The 19,055-nt window shown below is 37.4% G+C and overlaps 1 protein-coding gene across 1 annotated transcript; it reads left to right on the forward strand.

Annotated features, from left to right (window-relative positions):
* Positions 1–319: 319 nt before the first annotated feature.
* On the forward strand, positions 320–17,493 carry igsf5a (immunoglobulin superfamily, member 5a). The gene is made up of 9 exons (XM_085419896.1): positions 320–405; positions 2,774–2,864; positions 4,726–5,034; positions 7,233–7,517; positions 13,899–14,018; positions 14,158–14,182; positions 14,289–14,383; positions 14,615–14,655; positions 17,155–17,493. The coding sequence occupies exons 2-9, from the start codon at positions 2,807–2,809 to the stop codon at positions 17,248–17,250; spliced, it is 1,029 nt and encodes a 342-aa protein (XP_085276022.1). The 5' UTR covers positions 320–405; positions 2,774–2,806; the 3' UTR covers positions 17,251–17,493.
* The last annotated feature ends 1,562 nt before the right edge of the window (positions 17,494–19,055 follow it).

The following is a 19,055-nucleotide window of genomic DNA, read 5'->3' on the forward strand; positions in this document are numbered from 1 at the left end:
TTTGATTTTATATACTGTTGTTTGTTTGTTTGTTTGTTTGTTTGTTTGTTAATTAGTTAGTTAGTTTATTTGCTTGTTTTATTCAATTTTAAATCATGCTTTTTATTTGTTCTTGTTTCTAATGTCTCTGTAAAGCACTTTGAATCACCTTGTTGTTGAATTGTGCTATACAAATAAACTTGCCTTGCCTTGCCTTACTTCACATCCACCCCGAGTGGATGTTTGGGACATTATTACTCACTGACAGGTAAGCTGATAAGGGCATGTTTCAGTGACCAGGTTTGAACTTTGCTCCCTGTGAGAGTCGCAGGTGGAGTCAGCCACAGCGCTGCTCACCTGCCGTTTCGGGAAATGAAGCGTTGATCCACGGCACCCGCCACGACCCACGACTGGAAGTATCACACAGTAAGTTGATCTAATTGAAGATGTTTCTATTTCTGGGGATTTTTTTTTAAATATTAATGAAAAGATTCAAAACTGAGATGATTTTTACATTTATATATCAAAACAGCAAAGAGTGGAAAACTTCACAGCAAGTGTAAAACGTATTACAGAACAGCCTGGCTCTGCCGTGAGCAAATAAGTGATAATTAGTAATAATAATTAGCGATATAGCGCTAATAGAACTATTATATTATATTATATTATATTATATTATATTATATTATATTCAGTGTTGGGAACTAACGGAATGCATGAAACCCAAACAAAACACGCAATAAGAGGCTCTAATATAAGCGCTTGATGTTGGCGACCCGAAGCCAGCGCAACGCAGCCAGCAGCGCACGGGCAGGAATCCATTTCTTACTTGGAAATTCCGTCACCACTTCACATACAAAAAAGAAAGGGATGGGCGAAATCTGACCGTGCAATGCAAATTCAGTTTGCATTGCAAGCTGCTCTCAGCATCGAAGGACTCCACCAGGTTTTAGTTGTGGTTGCTGCCTGGGTCATGTTGAAAGCAGACAGAAAGAAAACACAATACTGATACAGAAATTGTTTTCTATACGAGATCTCTGCAAAACCTACAGCCTTACCTAATGTCCACCCTACTGTTGCTCATTTATATTAAGATTTAAACATCTAGTTGGTACTGCTTTCAGAGGAGCACATGATTGTTTGCAGCTAGCAGGTTGTTAATGTTATCCATCAAGTCTAACAGCACCTCAGCTAACACCAGCTAACAATGTTAGCTTGGTAATATTAATAAATCACACAGTAATAGTACATTACATAGTTGTAAAAATCATGACAATATATCAAGTAATCCAACGTATTCAGAATACGTTACTCACACTGAGTAACTTAACGGAATATGTTACAAACTACATTTAGTGCCATTCTGTATACTGTAATCTGTAGTGGAATACATTTTAAACGTAACCTTCCCCACTCTGATATTATATTATATTATATTATATTATATTATATTATATTATATTATATTATATTATATTATATTAGAACTATTTAGTCTGACTGCTTTGCTTTTTAAAAATATTTTGTTGAGAATAAAGAGTTACAAAACTTCAATGGATCAACAAACGTTTAAATCAACTAAATGTTTCAAATTTCAGTTTTCTACTTTTCATTGCTTTAAAATTCTCTGTTTCAGATAGTTTTTTTGTGTCAGTTTACTTATGTTTTAACAAGATTTAAGTTCTTTTGCTCATTATATCATGGGACTATTTTTAGGATCACAAGTTTCTAATTACAAATTGTGTGGATTGGGAATTGTTGAATGTTGTCAGTTTGTATGCCCCACAGGTCAGATTGAATTGTCAGTTAGAGAGAGAGGAATTGTACAATAAGCTGGATGAAGTGATAAAAACAAAAAATCTTTTGTCTATTGAAGTTTGATTTAAGCAAACCTTAATAGACATGTAGTGGAAGGGAACAGAGGTGTTAGGTAGGTACTGTGTTAAGGAGATAAATGCAGATGGACAGATGGTGGATTTTGGAAAAAGAATGGAAATGACTGTGGGGAACACTTTGAGAAGAGGGATGGGTGATGTATGAGAGGGAAACAAGGTGTACACAGGACGACTACATCACATGCAGTGAGTGCAAACTTAAAGAGATAGGAGGAGGCGAGGTGTGGTGGCAGGCCAGAATGTAGCTGGGCAATATCACATGGTGTTCTACATCTATGATACGTTTGGACATCAAGACAAAGAAGCAAGTGAAGGCAGTATTAAAGGATCTATTAAAGGGTGGAAGTTAAGAAGAGAAGACTGTTGCTCAGAGTTCAGGGAGGAGTTGAGACAAGCTCTGGGTGGCAGTGAAGGGTTACAGGGAAATTAAAGCTTTACTGCTGAGGGAAACTAGCAAGAAGGCATTCAGTGTTTCCTCTGGATAGAGGAAAGTGAACAAAGATAGAGGTGGAAATGTACTAATAGGTCAAAGAATTGTGCTGGAACTGAGCTAATGAATGATAAAATGAAAGAGAGAGGAGGCTGGATGAAGGACAGTTAGTGAATGAGGAAGCAGAGTAAGGAGGAAGTGAGGCCAGCTGTGAAGGGGATGAAGAGTGTGAAAGCACCTGTGGAGGTATGTCCAGGAGAGAGGGCAGTGGACCTTATAACAAGACTGTTTAACATAATCCCAGACAGTGACGACGATGCCTGAGTGCTGTCCTTTGTTATATTTGTAGTTTTGAGTTATTTACTTGAAGTTTAACTTTGTGCTTAAGCATGTCCAACAGTCATTTTAGAAACATTCAGGAACATTTTTCATTTTTGAGTTGCTGAGTTCTTGTTGCTGCTCATTACAGCCGCCTGTCCCCATCTTTGAGATAAGCACTACCATGACTGTCTCCTGGGCCTCTCTCTTCTTCATCTGTTTATTACCCTGCACGATGGGAGGTGAGTATTCATTTCATTTTGTCAATGACTTCCAAGTTTTATTTTTGTTGCATGTCAGTAGCAGACCTGCCCAATAACAACAAGAGGGGGAAACCTCAAAATATGGAGCAGCTTTCTTTGATGTGAAGAACAAAATAATTACGGACAGTGTAATCTCAAGAGAAAATACACAGGAGAACAACATGATCAGAGCTTCCACCTCAGATATCACAGTTAGAGCTGATAGATTTTGAGGCATGTCCACATTTCTCATATAGAAACCGCACCAGGCACATGGTTTCACTCCACACACTGAGAAAGACACTGAACGCTGCGCTGAATTAGGAACTTTGGTTAAAAGCACACTGTAGAGAGAGTAAACCTCATATAATTTTATATCCTTTTACATGCTAAGCTCATAGTGGACCTCAGAGCCACAAATTGTTAGACTCACATTGCGGTTTCAGGATTCTTTTCCAAGACAGCCAATAAATGAACAATAACAATCAGCTTTATTGATCAGTGTAGTCATAAGATCATGGAGTCAGTCTGGGGCTGTGAGATCTGCAGGGAAATACGTGATCCAGCTTTGTCGCTCTTCACAAGAATGAATCGAGTGACCTGACAAGTACAAACATATCCCTGGATGTGCTTTATTTGTTGTCAGATAAAACAAACCTCTGATGTCTGATTCCAGCTTGTGGTACTGTGTAACTATGGTGACTATGTAGCAAATGTTTCTGAAACTTATATTTCCACAGCATGTTTGAACCTCTCGCTATTACAAAGGATCAGTCTTTACCTATGATGCAGTCTTGGGGGAAAAACTGATCAAATCTATAATTTCAGTAACATGTCAACAGCCGTGCTCAGACATTTGTTTAATAATGTGACTAACAAGGAAAATCTTCCTTCTAGGTTTGAACAACAGCGAGAAAATATTTTACAATGTCAGCTTTGATGCTTATCAATTGAAGGATCAGTCCTGTTTTGTGCTGTGTTTAACTTTCAGCCTTGTCAAAAGCCAACACAACAAAACCAATGGCCTTTGTGATATTTACTTACCTTGAGCAAACAGCTCTCAAGCACCATATTGAAAAAAAAAGCAGTATGTACCTGTATAGCCTGCAGCATGCATTGCCATTGTCCTGTGACAAGGAAAAGTTCTTCACTGATTGATGTCACTTCCATATTTCACTTGTATTTTTTTAGCATTTGTGTTTAAAATGTTGTGATTTGCCAACACCACACCTTTATACACCTTTCATAATAGTCTACTGTAGTTAAAACGTCAGTTAATACCAGAGTTACTTTGTATACTTATGCATATTTATGCATTTATCCAAACAGCTATTATGTGCCAGCGTAGAGTTTAAAACCCTGCATATGCAGGAGCTTCAGGCAGTTTCACATCAAACGTTAGAATAAGTTAAAATCCACTGAATCAAAATTCAGTGGAACATTTTTAGGATTTGATATGATTGGAGATATAACTGGTTGCAATCTTTGGAGATGTTGTAATGCAATCATGTCAACACACAGCAGAATCTCAAAAGAATATCTCCAATATTTTATTATTATATTACATGAAGAAGAATGTGTATTTAAAGCAAATTCAAACCTTACCTAAGAATGAATGTGGCCCTTTTAAGTAAATGTTACATACACTTTGAGATCATGATATTAAATAAAAAATTTTCATATAGTAAGGCCAAAAGTATTTTCTAAATCACAGAATTAAGGTATTATCACAGTAAAGAAATATGTTTTATATGATCATCAGTGACAGGAGCTCATTTAGTCAAACAAAATGTGCAGAAACACCTCTATGTTCCACACAAGGTTGCAAATCCTCACATCTATTCTCTTTTAAACCTACCAGTGTCAGACCAGTTTCAGCTGGAGCCGATGACTGCAGCAGTGTTTAAAGGCTCCGATGCCCAGTTCATCGCCAGAGTGACCGGATCGTGGGAATTCATGGCCTGGACAGTTGGACAGTTTCTGGTCCTCACGGTCCGTAGAAACACTACAATACTCCCAGTAGAGCAGTATTCAGCTAGATTCTGCTCCAGTGATAACAGCAGTTGTGTGGAGTTTACCATCCATAATGTCAGCCGCTCACTGATCGGGCCCGTCACCTGTGCGGTTCAAGGGTCATATGGAGAAAAAACAGCACAGCTTTCTGTACAAGGTGGGTTCGTAAACATGTATCAGACGTTTTGAAATCTAAAAGCCTAATTCATGTATCGGTTGACCTCTAACCTCAATGTGCAGTCAGTCAAACCTAGAGGAGGATGTTACCTTCAAGGTCTTTACCTTCTTTTCCTTGTATTTTCACACCATTGTTGTAATGACTGGAGTGTACTCTGGAGGACAGCAGTGAGCACTGATTTTCAGGCTTCTCAACGGCCTCTGGCAGCAGCGTCTAACCATAAAGTAGATCTGATGAGAAAGAGAAACAAAAAGCTTTAAAGCTAAAATGAAAGTTGAAATGACCATTTCTGTGACGCTGACAGAATGTTAGATGGTAACAGGCCAGCCTGTTTTATTTTATTTTAATTTGATAAATCTAGTTGGATAAAATTAGCATCACGCATGCACAGAGTTGCAGTGATCTCATAAATGAACCAGTTAAACAGTTTATTTAGACCCTGGCTGACAATTATGAATAAATTATCTGGGTTATTGTTGTGGAACTTCAGGATTTATAAAAAACGAGCGAGTCTTTTATATTTTCCAGTTTAACAAAGTGTAAACCTAATGAAACCGTGGCAACAGTGACTGAAATAATTCCTTAGGTGTTCCCCCAAAACAAAAAACAAAACCCTGTACAATAAATTTGTTGCAGGCTTAGAAAGATTTAGAAAGGTTGTAAAAGTGTCAGCAGTTCAGTTGTATGTGAGCTCAGCCCTGACATGTGTTCAGCTCAGATGTTGAATCTAGCAGTTTTCCAGATAATCAGCCTGAAGCCAAGCTTTTACACAGACAGCAGTACGGAGTAAAATATGTTGTTAATCTGAGTCCTGGTCTGCCTATTAATGGACATTGATTGTGAAGCACTGATGGAGAGCTGTCTCGTGAAGTTGATTAGAATCTTATTGCTTTTCTGCAAGGGGACATTAACGAGGGACACTCGCAGTGAACATTCTGGTTAAAGAGAGTTTCACAGTGAAACAATACAAGTTCCTGAATGGGAGCACCCCTGTAATGATCGAGCCCTTGTCAAAGACGTGCTGATCTTTACACCTGCCTATTTCTCCCACGTGGTGATCTGGCCATGTGTTACCTGGTAATTTCCAGTGTCCATATTAAAAAGAGTCCCTGGAAATTTTGTTCTGCCCAACTTTGCATTGGTAGTTTAACTCTGGGGATAAAATCAGTGCATAACCTTATGCTGAAGAAAACGATGACCGTACCCCCGGTCGTGCTTCTGAGCTGATTCTAAAAACTATTACTTGGGGTGTAGTCAAAGACTGTAGATGAGAGCTGGGTCACTTTGACACAGAAGCTAATATTTCAGGTTTCGTGGTAAAATTGTAAAAGTGCAAATGGTCCGAACACGTTTTACAGGGAGCAAAGGCTCATTTAGGGGAGAACTAGAGTAGTGCATGGATCGACTACTGCTGATCGCTAACATTGCAACAGTTTCCTCCACCCAGTCCCTTTATGTAACATATTTAAAAAATAAAGAAGTCAACAGGCAAATACTGCATTTCAGCATTTAATAAAGCACACAGAGAATCAAAGCCCCGACATAACACAAAGGAGTGCCAGGAGAGGGTCTTTTATGAGATAGCGACCAGACATCTGGTTAAATGAAGCCTGCTGTTAGAAAACAATAATTTCTTATTAAGATATAAGAAGTTATTATAAAATATTATCCACACATGCGTACAAGGTGTATTTGTCAGCAGTTGTTTATAGCCACAGGTTTGTTTCTGTGGTGTATATTTATTAGAGCAGGATGAAGTATTTATTTCACTCAGCTTAATGATAATTTGAGGAAATAACATAGCTCACTCTCAGAGATATAGTGAGTGAAAATTTAATTAAGCTCGATCAACATTTGGCAGTGGTTTATTGGTTGTTTGACTAATTTACTACATTGGCTTCTATACTAAACATGAATCTCTAAATCTCAGCTGGAGGAAGTTATGAGGAAGTCGATCTCTGCTTACATGACTTTACTGCAGATTTTTGGTCTTTTCGTGTTTTTTAAGGGCAATGTTAAATATAGGGAACAACTTTCATCTATATTTTTCAGTTTATTCTTCAGGTCCAATCATGAAGCTAAGAATTTATTGTGGACAGCACATTGTCGCCACTCTTTGATTATAAGGTCAGAAATGGGTTTTCTTCTGGACCTAAACTCTCCTCTGTCTTTCTCAGAGAACGGTACGATCAGCATCGCAGGACCGAGCATGAAGGTGATGTATGACCAGCAGGTAACGTTCCAGTGTGTAGCAGCTGGTTGGTACCCCAAACCTACAGTCACATGGACTCTAAATGGTAACGCTATGAACAGCACCCTGGACAACTTCACAGATAATGGGGATTTCTTTAACTCCACCAGTGTACTAACCTTCCAGGCAGTCAGAGACACGACAGTCAAATGTTTGGTGAGCATCCCAGCACTGACATCTCCGCAATCAACGTCTCTCTTCTTAGTAGTTGGTAAGAAACTCTTACTTACTTTTTGTGTATAAAGTTGAAAATGTTTAACAAAGAAGTTACAAGCCGTGACTTCTGCTACCTTCAGAAACAAGAGGATCTGTTTTTGAGTCATTTCCTCTATTTGTGTTACTGCCACTACTTTACACTTTCATTTCATTCATTCATTCATTTCATTTATTTATTCATTTTCAGGCACAACAAATACCTATATTGAACATAAAATACACAAAACAAAAAACAAAACTTGCCTGAAAAAGGAGTGGGACGAAGAAAACTTATTAAATCCCACCCCTATACTCACTCATCAACAAAAAAAAAACAATAAACTTCCCGCAGCTACGCCCATCATTGCATACAGACCCATCAACAGCCCCGGGCAGATACAAGCATCTAAGCGGCAGCTCGCAACCAACAATTAGAGCCTTCATAACTGAATACAGAATATATAAATTATAAATTGCATTACCACAGGTAACAGGCAGTAATAACTACAAGTAACAGACACACATACATATACATACATATATATCTACACACACAAGTACATATATGTACATACATACGCACACTTTTTTTTTTTTTTTTTATTTTGGAATCCATACCAGCAATGGTAAGAGGACAGACATTACAGAGCACACTAAAACCCATCATTGAGTATACTGTGACCAGACCAACTGTTTGTAGAGAAATTTAAATCTATGAATATTTTTGCATTGTTTCAATTGTAAACTCAGACTGTTCCAGATTTTCACACCACATACAGACACACAAAAGCCTTTACGGGTTGTTCGAGTTCTGGGTAATTTGAATTCTCCAAAGCCTCTCACATTATAAACCTTTTCTCGAATTTCAAATCTAGTTTGTAAATTTGCCGGTAAAAGTTTAGTAAAAGCTTTATACAAAATTATGGATGTATTGTAATTAACCAGATCCTGGAATTTAAGTAACTTTGCCTGAAGAAAGAATTTGTGAGTATGATCTAGATAACCAGCCTTGTGAATAATACGCAGTGCTCGTTTCTGCACTGTGACTAATGGATTAGTTGTATTTTTATATGTATTTCCCCACACTTCCACACAATATGTAAGATATGGAAGAACCAGGGTACAGTACAGAGTACGAAGTGCATCTTTATCAAGGAATTGTTTCACTTTGTTCAAAACTGCGAGGCTTCTGGAAATTTTGGTTTTTATGTGTCTGACGTGGGGTTTCCATGAAATTTTGTTATCAATTATAACTCCCAAAAATTTGTTTTCACTCACATTATCAATTGGTACACCTTCAATGATAATTGGTAATTCTATATTATATTTTAAATTACCAAAAAAACATTGCTTTAGTTTTATTTATATTTAATGATAATTTATTTATGTCCATCCATTTTTTTATTAATTTTAGCTCCCTGTTTACAGTCATTACAAGATCAGTATAATCATCGCTACTGAAAAATATGTTGGTGTCATCTGCGAACAGTATGAGTTTAAGTACTTGAGAAACATCAAAAATATCATTTATGTATACATTGAAAAGTTTTGGTCCCAACACTGACCCTTGGGGAACACCACATGTAATACCAAGTTTCTCTGAATGGTAATGCCCTATGCTAACATATTGTTCCCGACCTGTTAGGTAACTTTTTAACCAGTTACCAGCTTTCCCTCGAATACCATATCTTTCCAATTTATCCAGTAAAATTGAGTGATTGATTGTGTCGAAGGCCTTTTTGAGGTCAACAAAAATACCAACTGCATATTTATTTTTATCCAGTGTATCAGTAATTTCTTCTACTGCCTCAATTATCGCCATTGAAGTGGTTCTTTGCGTTCTGAAACCATACTGACCAACATTTATTATTTGATGTTTTTCAAGGAATTTTTCTAATCTTGAATTAAAAAGTTTTTCTAGAATTTTTGAGAATTGAGGCAGTAGAGAAATAGGCCTATAATTGGTAAAACTGTGTTTGTCATTACTTTTATATAGTGGTATTACTTTCGCAATTTTCATTTTTTTTGGAAAACAACCGGACTGAAATGATAAATTACAGATATATGTTAAGGGACTAGCAATATTCAGAATAACCTGTTTAACTACAGACATATTTATGTCATGATAATCCATTGAAGACTTACTTTTACATTTTAATGTGATATTTATTACTTCTTGCTCATTTGTAGCTGAGAGGAACAGTGAAAAGGGATTTGATTTTATATTACTGATATTTTCATTTTTATGACACGGGATGTCTGCTGCTAGTTCAGGGCCAACATTTATGAAGAATTTATTGAACCCATCGACAATATTACTCATGTTGTGATTTTCACCATTTGCATCAGTAAAATATTCAGGATATGATGTTCCAGAAGATCCTTGTTTAATTAAGTTGTTTAACACATCCCAAGTTCCTTTTATATTGTTTTTATTTTCATATAATCTTCTTCTATAATAAAGTTGTTTGCTCGTTCTTATAATATCAGTCAATTTATTTCTATATGCTTTATATCTTTGTTCCACTTCTTTTGTTTTTACTTTGATAAACTGTTTATACAGATTGTTTTTCTTTTTGCAAGCATTAATAATTCCTTTTGTGAGCCAAGGACTTTTTATCTTTTTTTTCTTTGTCATGTGTTCTTTTACAGGACAATGTTTATTGTACCACATAGTAAAAATATCTAGAAAATTATCATAAGCCTTGTCCACATCTGACTCTTCATACACCGAACTCCAATCTTGTTGTGCTAAATCGAAATTGAAGGCATGAATTGCTTCTTCATTTATTGTTCGCTTTGCTATCATGATCTTGGTATCTATTTTTTTTAAATCACAGTCACACAAAGTAAAAACTGGTAAGTGGTCAGTTATATCACAGACAAGCAGACCACTATTAATTTGGAAATCCATGACATTAGTAAAAATGTTGTCAATAATAGTGGCGCTATGTGAAGTTATTCTGCTTGGCTTTGTTATTGTTGGATATAGTGATAAGCTGTACATTGTGTCAGTAAAGTCATCAATGGCTTTTAACCTTGTTGGATTTAGCAAATCAATGTTAAAATCACCACAGATAAATAGTAATTTTTGGTTCACCGAAGCAAACGTTTTTTCTATCCATTCATTAAAAGTGTCAATACTTGAACTGGGTGTCCGATATATACAACTTATTATAACATTTCTCTTTTTTTCATTCATAATCTCAATAGTCAAACATTCCAAAATTCCATCAATAGCCATAGACATAGTTGTTACAACATTATATTTTATAGAGTTATGAACATATATAGCAACCCCGCCGCCCGCCTTATTTAATCTATACATGTATTTTAAATCATATCCATTCAAACAAAAATCTATTCCTTTATCGACATTGAACCAAGTTTCAGTGATGGCTATAACACTAAAGGGGCGAGAAAATTGTTGCAAATAGTCCTTAATGAAATCAAAATTAGAGTACATACTTCTGCTGTTAAAGTGAATTAATGAGAGCTTCCCGTCTAGGTTAATTTCTTTTTCATATTGTTCCTGAGTGAAATAATTACAATTTTTAACAAAAGAAGAGAGAAAGTTACTTTCAGAATCTATTTCTGGATCTATTATATTATGCTCCTTATATTCACAATCTAGATCAATTACTTTCTGTTGAAGAACTAATTTCAACGTGTCCATGTCATTTCCTGGTGTAATTGATACATTGGTGTCAGTTATACTTGTCCAGATCCTCCATGTTCCTCACTATCAGTACTTTTGCCTCTTCTGGTGTCCCGTTTAGCTTAATGAAAATCTTACAGTTTGTTACCCATGTATGTTGTATTTTACTTTAATTCCAACTACCTTTGCAATGCTGCCAGTCTGACCACAGAGTGCAGACAAGCAGAAAACTGTCATTTTATGTGCAAAGCGATCCCTGTGTAAAACAAAGATGTTAGTATTTTTCATTAAACCTTTGGTATGCTGCACTATTTTTTGCTAAACCTAAAACAAAATGTTGCCCTTTTTAAATCTAAAAGCTGTTTTAAATCACACTTTTAGAAAAGAGTTAGATGTACGTGCCCTCGTGGTGAACTTCAGACGATTTTGGTTCAGGAGATTAAAAGCAAGAGAGCAATAAACTGTCACCTTCCAAAACACACGGTACAACATACTTGCATGACTGAAACTTTTCTAATTAAAACCAAATCTAAAATAAAGGTCTAACCAGGTAATGTAAATATGATGTAATAGAATTTTATCATAGGTCAAGTCTGGACAGTCATGGACACAATGTGAGGCAGTGGTATAGCTGGAAACTGTCCATGTATTAGGGTACTCACAAAAAGTAATGTATTACATTACTTACTGTTTTCTTCAAAAGTAATGCAGTATGTTACTTTATTACTCGCTGGAGAAAGTAATTTGTTACACTACTTGTTACATTACTTTGTCATTACTTAATAAAATTACTTGAATTATACTGTCTTGTTGTCTGCACACCAATACACATGTGTAACCTAATGAAAACAATCTTTCTTTCAGTTCTTACGTATGAACACAAAACAATAAAACAAAGATGAAAACCAGCCTAAGAGACTTCAAAGTGATCGCCACAGTCATCCTGCTTTAGAAATATGAACAGGCAGCTAGCTTAGTGTTAGCGAGCTTTATGTGCAGATGAGACAAAAGTTCAAAGCGCCAAAGTTCTGTTAGCAGGATAATACATGTGTTTCTCTCCCGGATGCAGTTTGGTTTACCACGATGCTCGTGTCCTGTTAAGCAAGCAAAAAGCTTGCGTCAAAGCTCTAACCATTTTCCTTCTCCTGAAATCCACTGACTGCTGCAAGAGTGCGCAGGAAGAAAAATGTTATTGTTGGATTCTTTTTCCTTTCTATCCACCCGGCATGCAGATAACTAATGAATGTTAGTAACATGTCACATTACTATGTTACTGAAAAATATAAAGTGATTACAGGCATGTATTACTTTGTAACATATTACACCCTACACCGATATATTATAATCATATAAGGAGATAATTATATTTTCACGTTTTTTTCCGTGTGAAGGCAAATCTCACATGGGATTATAAGACATATACTCTCTCCAATTAATGCGAGAGATTTTTTTTCCACTTTGCTTATTTATGCCTGATAGATTCTCTAAAAGTGCATAAACTTCTCCGGACATGAAGGTCCTAACAATGATTTCAGTGTTAGAAGTAATCGGCAGGGTCTTCCTTTAATGAATGACCCTGACAAAGCACGACAGCATGAATGATGATATATTACTGTTTGCCTTAGCCAGTATAACAGAATCCTTCTACTGTATGCTCAGATCTTATGAATAAGTGAAAATCCACAGATAGACATAAATATATAATTTATCAGATCTGATAAAAAATAAAATAAAATAAATAGACAAAAACCAAATAAAAGAAATATTCAACTTATAACGTAGAGTAATTACCCTAACACCAATAGCCCTGAATGTTTGGAGCCAGCCAAGAGGACACAGATATCACATGGATTCTATGCTGTAATATGCAAAGAGGGAGAAGTGACATTTCTACCAGGAAGTAAAGCGTCCTGCTTCAAATAAATAGAGTAGAATAACAGCTACGGACTGTTCTGAATGCCCAATCTTAGGTTTTTTGAATCTTGTCTCTGTATGATGTCAGTAAGAAGAGATATACCTAATATGGTCATGTCCACTGTCATTATGCAGTGCCACAGGACTAATTCTTGAGTTGGTATTATACTCATCTAGTTCCCACACCTTTTAGGTTTTTTGTTAGATGCCTCAGAAAAAGTATCCAGTTAACGCAAGCTTTAGACATTCACATTCTGTTCTGCAGAATTAAATATGTAATTTAACACGCCACGCTTTTGCCTCTCCCAGAGAAGAGGAAAAGACCACAAAGGTTGTCATCAGTTCTCATTTGTCAAGAGAACCACAGTCGTGCTGTGGCCAGGATGTCAGTCTCTGTTCAAATATTTTTGTTTTGTGAGCGATAACCAATCAGATGAAGCAGTTTAATGTGTAAAGCATAAAAGAAGTGTGTGTGTATGTGTGTGTGTGTGTCTGTGTATAGGTGTGTGCTTGCTCATGGGGGGTCATATGATTGTTGGGGTTTTCTCTGTATGTGTTATTGTAGGGTCTACCTTACATACAAAGCACCTTGAGGCGACTGTTGTTGTGATTTGGTGCTGTATAAATACAACTGAATTGAATTGAATTGAACCTAGGCACAGTATGAGATACATAGGGATTAGTTTGGACACTGAGTTTTAAATAAGCAGAAATTTATTCCTTTCCCTCCGTTTTAGGTGCTTTTATTGAACAGTTTAGTGTGATAACAACAGCTTTAAATCTTTGAATCACTTTCTCTTACTTCTGATCTTTCTTCTGCAAAAGCTCCCAAGCCGCCTAATTGGACTGTGTTGATAGCTGTGGTTGTGTCCTTTGGAAGTCTTGCTCTGCTGGTTTTGCTCATCATTGGAATTTGGTTCTGCTACAAACGCAGGAAAGAAAAACGTAAGGGTCTCATTATGTCATTAACTACGTAGATTCTGTGTCCCCACAATCACAAATGTTATACTAACAGATGATGAGCACAAATACAGAAGTCACTGTTTCATTTGTTAACTACAAGTATTTGTGAATCTGTTTTTAGAAACAAACTATCAGGATGAAATGAGGTAAAAGCCGATTTTAAATTATTCTGCCACTTAATTTATTTATTAGCTAATAAACCTTTTTCAGCATACAGTAAAACTGACTGATGTTCATATTTGTGTGCTGTAGGAGAGTGAGGACACAGAGCCAGTTAAGTGGTGTGCATGGACCCAGAAACAAAGAGGGACAATTGAACACAGCATATGTGCCGGAGGGTCAGACAAGTAAGACTGAACACAAACACACAAGCCTTTAAGAAGTTACTCGTGTACTGTACCAGTATCTAACAGATAAAAGGGTACTTGTTCTTGTACTTTGCTCTTTGGTGGAAATCTCTGAACAATCTTAGAGGTAATCCAATTATCCAAAACCATCTGATACACTTTGAATCTTTACATTTTTTTGCATAGTTGCTGATCCATCCTTCTTTTCCTGTTTTGCTTCTCTCTTCGCAGGTGTTCCTACCAGTGAAATCACTGACAATGGCTTATTCCAGGTAAATAGCTCCAGTAATTTAGATCCTGGTCTGGGTTTTATGCAGCAGTAAACATGCTAGCATATCAGCCTGTCCAAGCTGACATTGGGATGGGTTAATAGGCCGTCAGGCAGACAGCTCACCAATCAATCACAGGACTGTTATTGGACAATAGAAAGCAGTTTTGTTGGGTTTGTGACTTTCTTACAACTCCTTTTCTTACAGCTGCACTGTACTGGTGACTTTGGTGGAAGCGAAGAGCAAAGATGTGTTACAGTTCTCGTCTATGTCTTCCGTGCTAGCAGCCCAGTAAAGCTGTAGCATATTAGCAAACTACTATTTGGCTACGTTCACACTGCAGGTCTTAATGCTCAATTCCGATTTTTTGATCAAATCCGATTTTTTTGTCTGCTCGTTCACACTACAAATAAAATGCGACAGCAAACGCGCTCTAGTGTGAACGCTCAAAGCGGCCGCATGCGCAAAAGAAGACGTCACACACGACACGCTCTGTTTAGACCCAGAGCAAACAGTATTGTTTGACCGATGGCCCTTAATATAAAGACTTCGAACTTTACGTTTCCCGATTTTTGCTTTAAGTTATTTTGTTATTTACATAATAATGTAAATAACCTAATAATGATCCTTATTGCTGTTTTAGAGGAGCGGTGCTTCAAAGGATAGCTGCAGATTTCTGTCAGAATCTGCAGATTATACAGTACAAATAAAATGTTCACATTCTCCAACGTTGTCTTCCCAACAGTTTCACTGACATCTACACTGGATGGCCAGGAAGAGCTCGTTCGCGATGTCTTCTCGGGCGCTTCCCCGGAGCTGATAATTGGCGTCTGTCGTGTCAGTGACGTAAAAGACGGATTTAATGCGACCTGACCATCAAACAGCAGTCGCTTTCTAAAACATCGGATATGTATCGGATTCAGTACCACATATGAAAGTGACCCAGATCGGATTTGAAAATATCGGATTTGTGCCGTTCACACTGTCAGACCATGATCGGATATGGGTCGCAAAGGGTCAAAAAAATCTGATTTGATGCGCTTTCGCCTGCAGTGTGAACATAGCCTTTGTTTAAGGGTAAATATAAAGTAGGACACGGGCTAATTTGCAGATTTTTTTGTGGGGGAAAAATACTTGAATTACCTTGAAAATGTTCATTTTGATCACATGATGACTCAAGGTCATGTGTCACTGCTATGCTAATCCATTCAGTAGATGTTGAGATATTTCACTGATATTATAGAGAACAGCAGTTTATCTGTAAATGCTTCAGGACATTTTAATGAGAAACAAAAAATGTTGATCTCTTTGTTAACTGACTCAGAGTTACTGCAGTTACCTTAGGTAGAGCCACAATACTAGCTAAACAGCAATCATTGCTTCACAGTTCACTGTCAGCACCACATAGTGAAGTCTATTTTCTGTCTGGATCTTCAGCCTAAAATATGAACTCTCATCACGTCATGATTTTAGATGCTTGTTTGAATAAACCTGATTGCCTTTTAAGTTTGTCATCGTGAATTCTCGAGTTATGGTTGTGCTTCGACCGAACCGTTTTATCCTTGAGTCCAACTAAATATTTGACCTACTTTTTTAGATGTTCCCTCTGGACTTTCAAAAGATATCATGCGATAAAATGTATAATGCCTCCCTTAAATAGAGCTTTTCCAGTCAAGCAGCAGCAGTTTGTATGCTTAAGTGGTTCAAGTCTGTCTTCATAATGTCATCATACTCCAGTGAACGCTTGGGGTTCAGTGTCTTGCTCGAGGATACTTTGACATTTTGCTATTCAGACTGAAGCAGCCAGGAATCAAACCATCAGCTGACCTGCTCTACTTCCTGTGGCAAAGCCAACCTGTAGAGAAGCATTGTTTTTTTCACAGTTCAATCTTTGTTTCATGCTGTAATGTCATCTCATGGATCACACAATAGAACACCAGTTTTTCTAGTACTGAATCCATCTGATCTTTGGAACCATATTCTTTACATAAACCACAGTGAGTAACACTGGGCAGAACACTTGACACAGGTGGCGTACATTACAGTCCAAATTTTGCTTAGTCATGCTGTGTGCCTTTGGAAATGCTGAGACAGTTTTGATTAATTCAGATCATTTTGCTCTGGTAAATGAGCAAACATGATAATGTATTCATGTGGCTTCACTTCTGCATTCAACCACGTGAAAATATATTCTCCATAATTATGAACATGTTAATTTTTCCATGTACTTTAGCAGGCAGGGCACAAATGGATGAGTCACTGTTTTACCATGCAACTAATTTAAGTTTTGAATGACGCACCCAATAAACAAAGATGTTATTCAAGACCACAGTTACATTGCAGTATTTCCAAGCTGATTACGTGTTCAGAGGAGGAATATGATTAATGTGTTGTATAGATTTTAAAGTAACACACAGGAATATAGGTTGATGAAAATGTTGAAAGAAAATTTTGGATTTATTATTATTTATAATGTTAAATTTTGCTGTTTTTGATTTTTAGGTATCTACTGTGGCAAACAGTGCACAAGCAGGTGGTGCCTTCTACAATTTTGAGGATCCAGGCTTCATAAAACACAGACACGCCACGATTGTGTGAGGACAAACAGAGGACACGTCTCTGAATGCTTGCGAGCCTGGGAACAAACCTGCACAGCATCTAAACGGTGCTCGGCTTTGTCTGGATAAAAGGTGATGTGAATGACTGGATCTGCTCAAACCAAAGACTGATGTAGTGTGAAGGCTGTAGCCTCAGGTGGCCATGCAGATTTTAAATCCTCCATAATTTATTGTAGAGAAGAAATCATATAACCCTGCGATATATATACGAATTGTGTACATTTTTATTGTAACATTATGTGAATTTAAATATTCAAAAGTGATGAAAGTGATTAAACTTCTAAATCCCCTAATTTGCATCTCCTTACTTGTAAAGCAATTGTTCTCTGAAGAGTTGTCTATTTTAAAAAACATTATTAAAACCTGTTTTAAATGGTTACTTTGAGAATGACATGGCAGTTTCACATGTATAAGTTATTAGCCAGCTGCTGTGCACGGGCAGTTTGCGGTGGTTGTAGCTCATGAGGTGGAGCAAGTCATCTACTAACTGGAGGTTTGGCAGTTCAATTCCTTGTTGTTCCAGTCTCCATACCAAAGTATCCTTTGCTCAGATATTGCATGAGTACACGATTTCTTTGAGTTATAGCAATTTTATTTGTCATGGTGCAAAATAGAAATTCGTCATTTTGCCAGGGTCACACCCTCTGACAAAAACTCAGTTTTCAATGTAGCCCAAGACCAACTTCTTAAGGCTTTTCCTGGACAAATTTAGTTAAGGTTGCTCGGGTCACCCACCTCTACTCTGTATCCCAAAGTGTTAAACATGACATTTCCTGTTTCCACTAGGTGGCGCTGTCACCAATGTCAAATATGGCAGTTGAAATGTTTTCAGGGGCGGAGCCTTATCACATGTGGGAAGTTTGGGCCAGATTGGACCATGTTTGAATGAGAGCAAATACAAATTTATTCATTTATTTATTTATTTATTTCTGCCTGTCCCGTTTGGCTCTTTTGCCATCAGAATTATTGTCTAAAGGCAAAGAAAGATGCCCAACGGATTTACTTTACCAAATTGACCATCCCAGCCTTGCCGTAATGGTCCATTTGATTTACCTTTTATTGTTTATTTTATTTTCACTTACTGAATACGGGACAGACTTGACTGGGGGAAAGAAGGGGAGAAAGAAAGAGGGAAAGAACAACAGCGGAGAAGAGGGACGGGGGAGAAGGGCAAAAAACATAAACCAACAGAATGAGCAGAAAAAGAAATAAAAAAAGAAATAAAAAACGCATATATCGATCACCTGGATCACCTGCTGAGAAAGAAAAAAGAAAACAAGCAGAAGAGAACAAGAGTAATAGAATAAACAGCATCACAATGATATATGGGAATATGACAGTAAATACTAAATATTAAACATTATTGTGCAGCACATAAGATCAACAGAACACAGTGTGCTTTGAGGTAGGAGCCAAAAAGGGTGTAGTTTGTGGGTGTGATCACCCGTGTGTACACCTGTGAGCATGGACGCGCTTGTTTTTTTAAAAGGTTCCTTCATGTAATAATCTGCTAGAGGGTGTGTGTGTGTGTGGGGGGGGGGCACAGCCCCATCCTCCAGGGCATGAAGCAGGTATGGAGGAGATCAAAACTCCAGACATCCAGAGGCCCCCAGAACACAAGAGACCAAGGAAGACCAACAGAGGGGCAGCCGCGCCACTGTCCCAGTAAGAGCTGAGGAGAGTCCCAGATGAGGGCTCACTCAGCAGCCGCGGAGCAGAAGCCAGGGGGAGTTGCAGTGACGCGCCCGTGAGCTCCGCCGGCAGCCAGCCGTGCCTGAGTGACCG

Source organism: Rhamphochromis longiceps, linkage group LG10, assembly GCF_057381845.1.
Source record: "Rhamphochromis longiceps isolate RC_006_pf linkage group LG10, R_longiceps_female_GT1.1, whole genome shotgun sequence".
NCBI lineage: Eukaryota > Metazoa > Chordata > Actinopteri > Cichliformes > Cichlidae > Rhamphochromis > Rhamphochromis longiceps.

Coding starts and splice junctions, on each gene's coding strand:
- igsf5a (XM_085419896.1), top strand. CDS start 2,807: ATGACTGTCTCCTGGGCCTCTCTCTTCTTCATCTGTTTATTACCCTGC. Junction 14,183..14,288: donor AACTATCAGGATGAAATGAG/GTAAAAGCCGAT, acceptor TGTGTGCTGTAG/GAGAGTGAGGACACAGAGCC. Junction 14,384..14,614: donor TGTGCCGGAGGGTCAGACAA/GTAAGACTGAAC, acceptor CTCTCTTCGCAG/GTGTTCCTACCAGTGAAATC.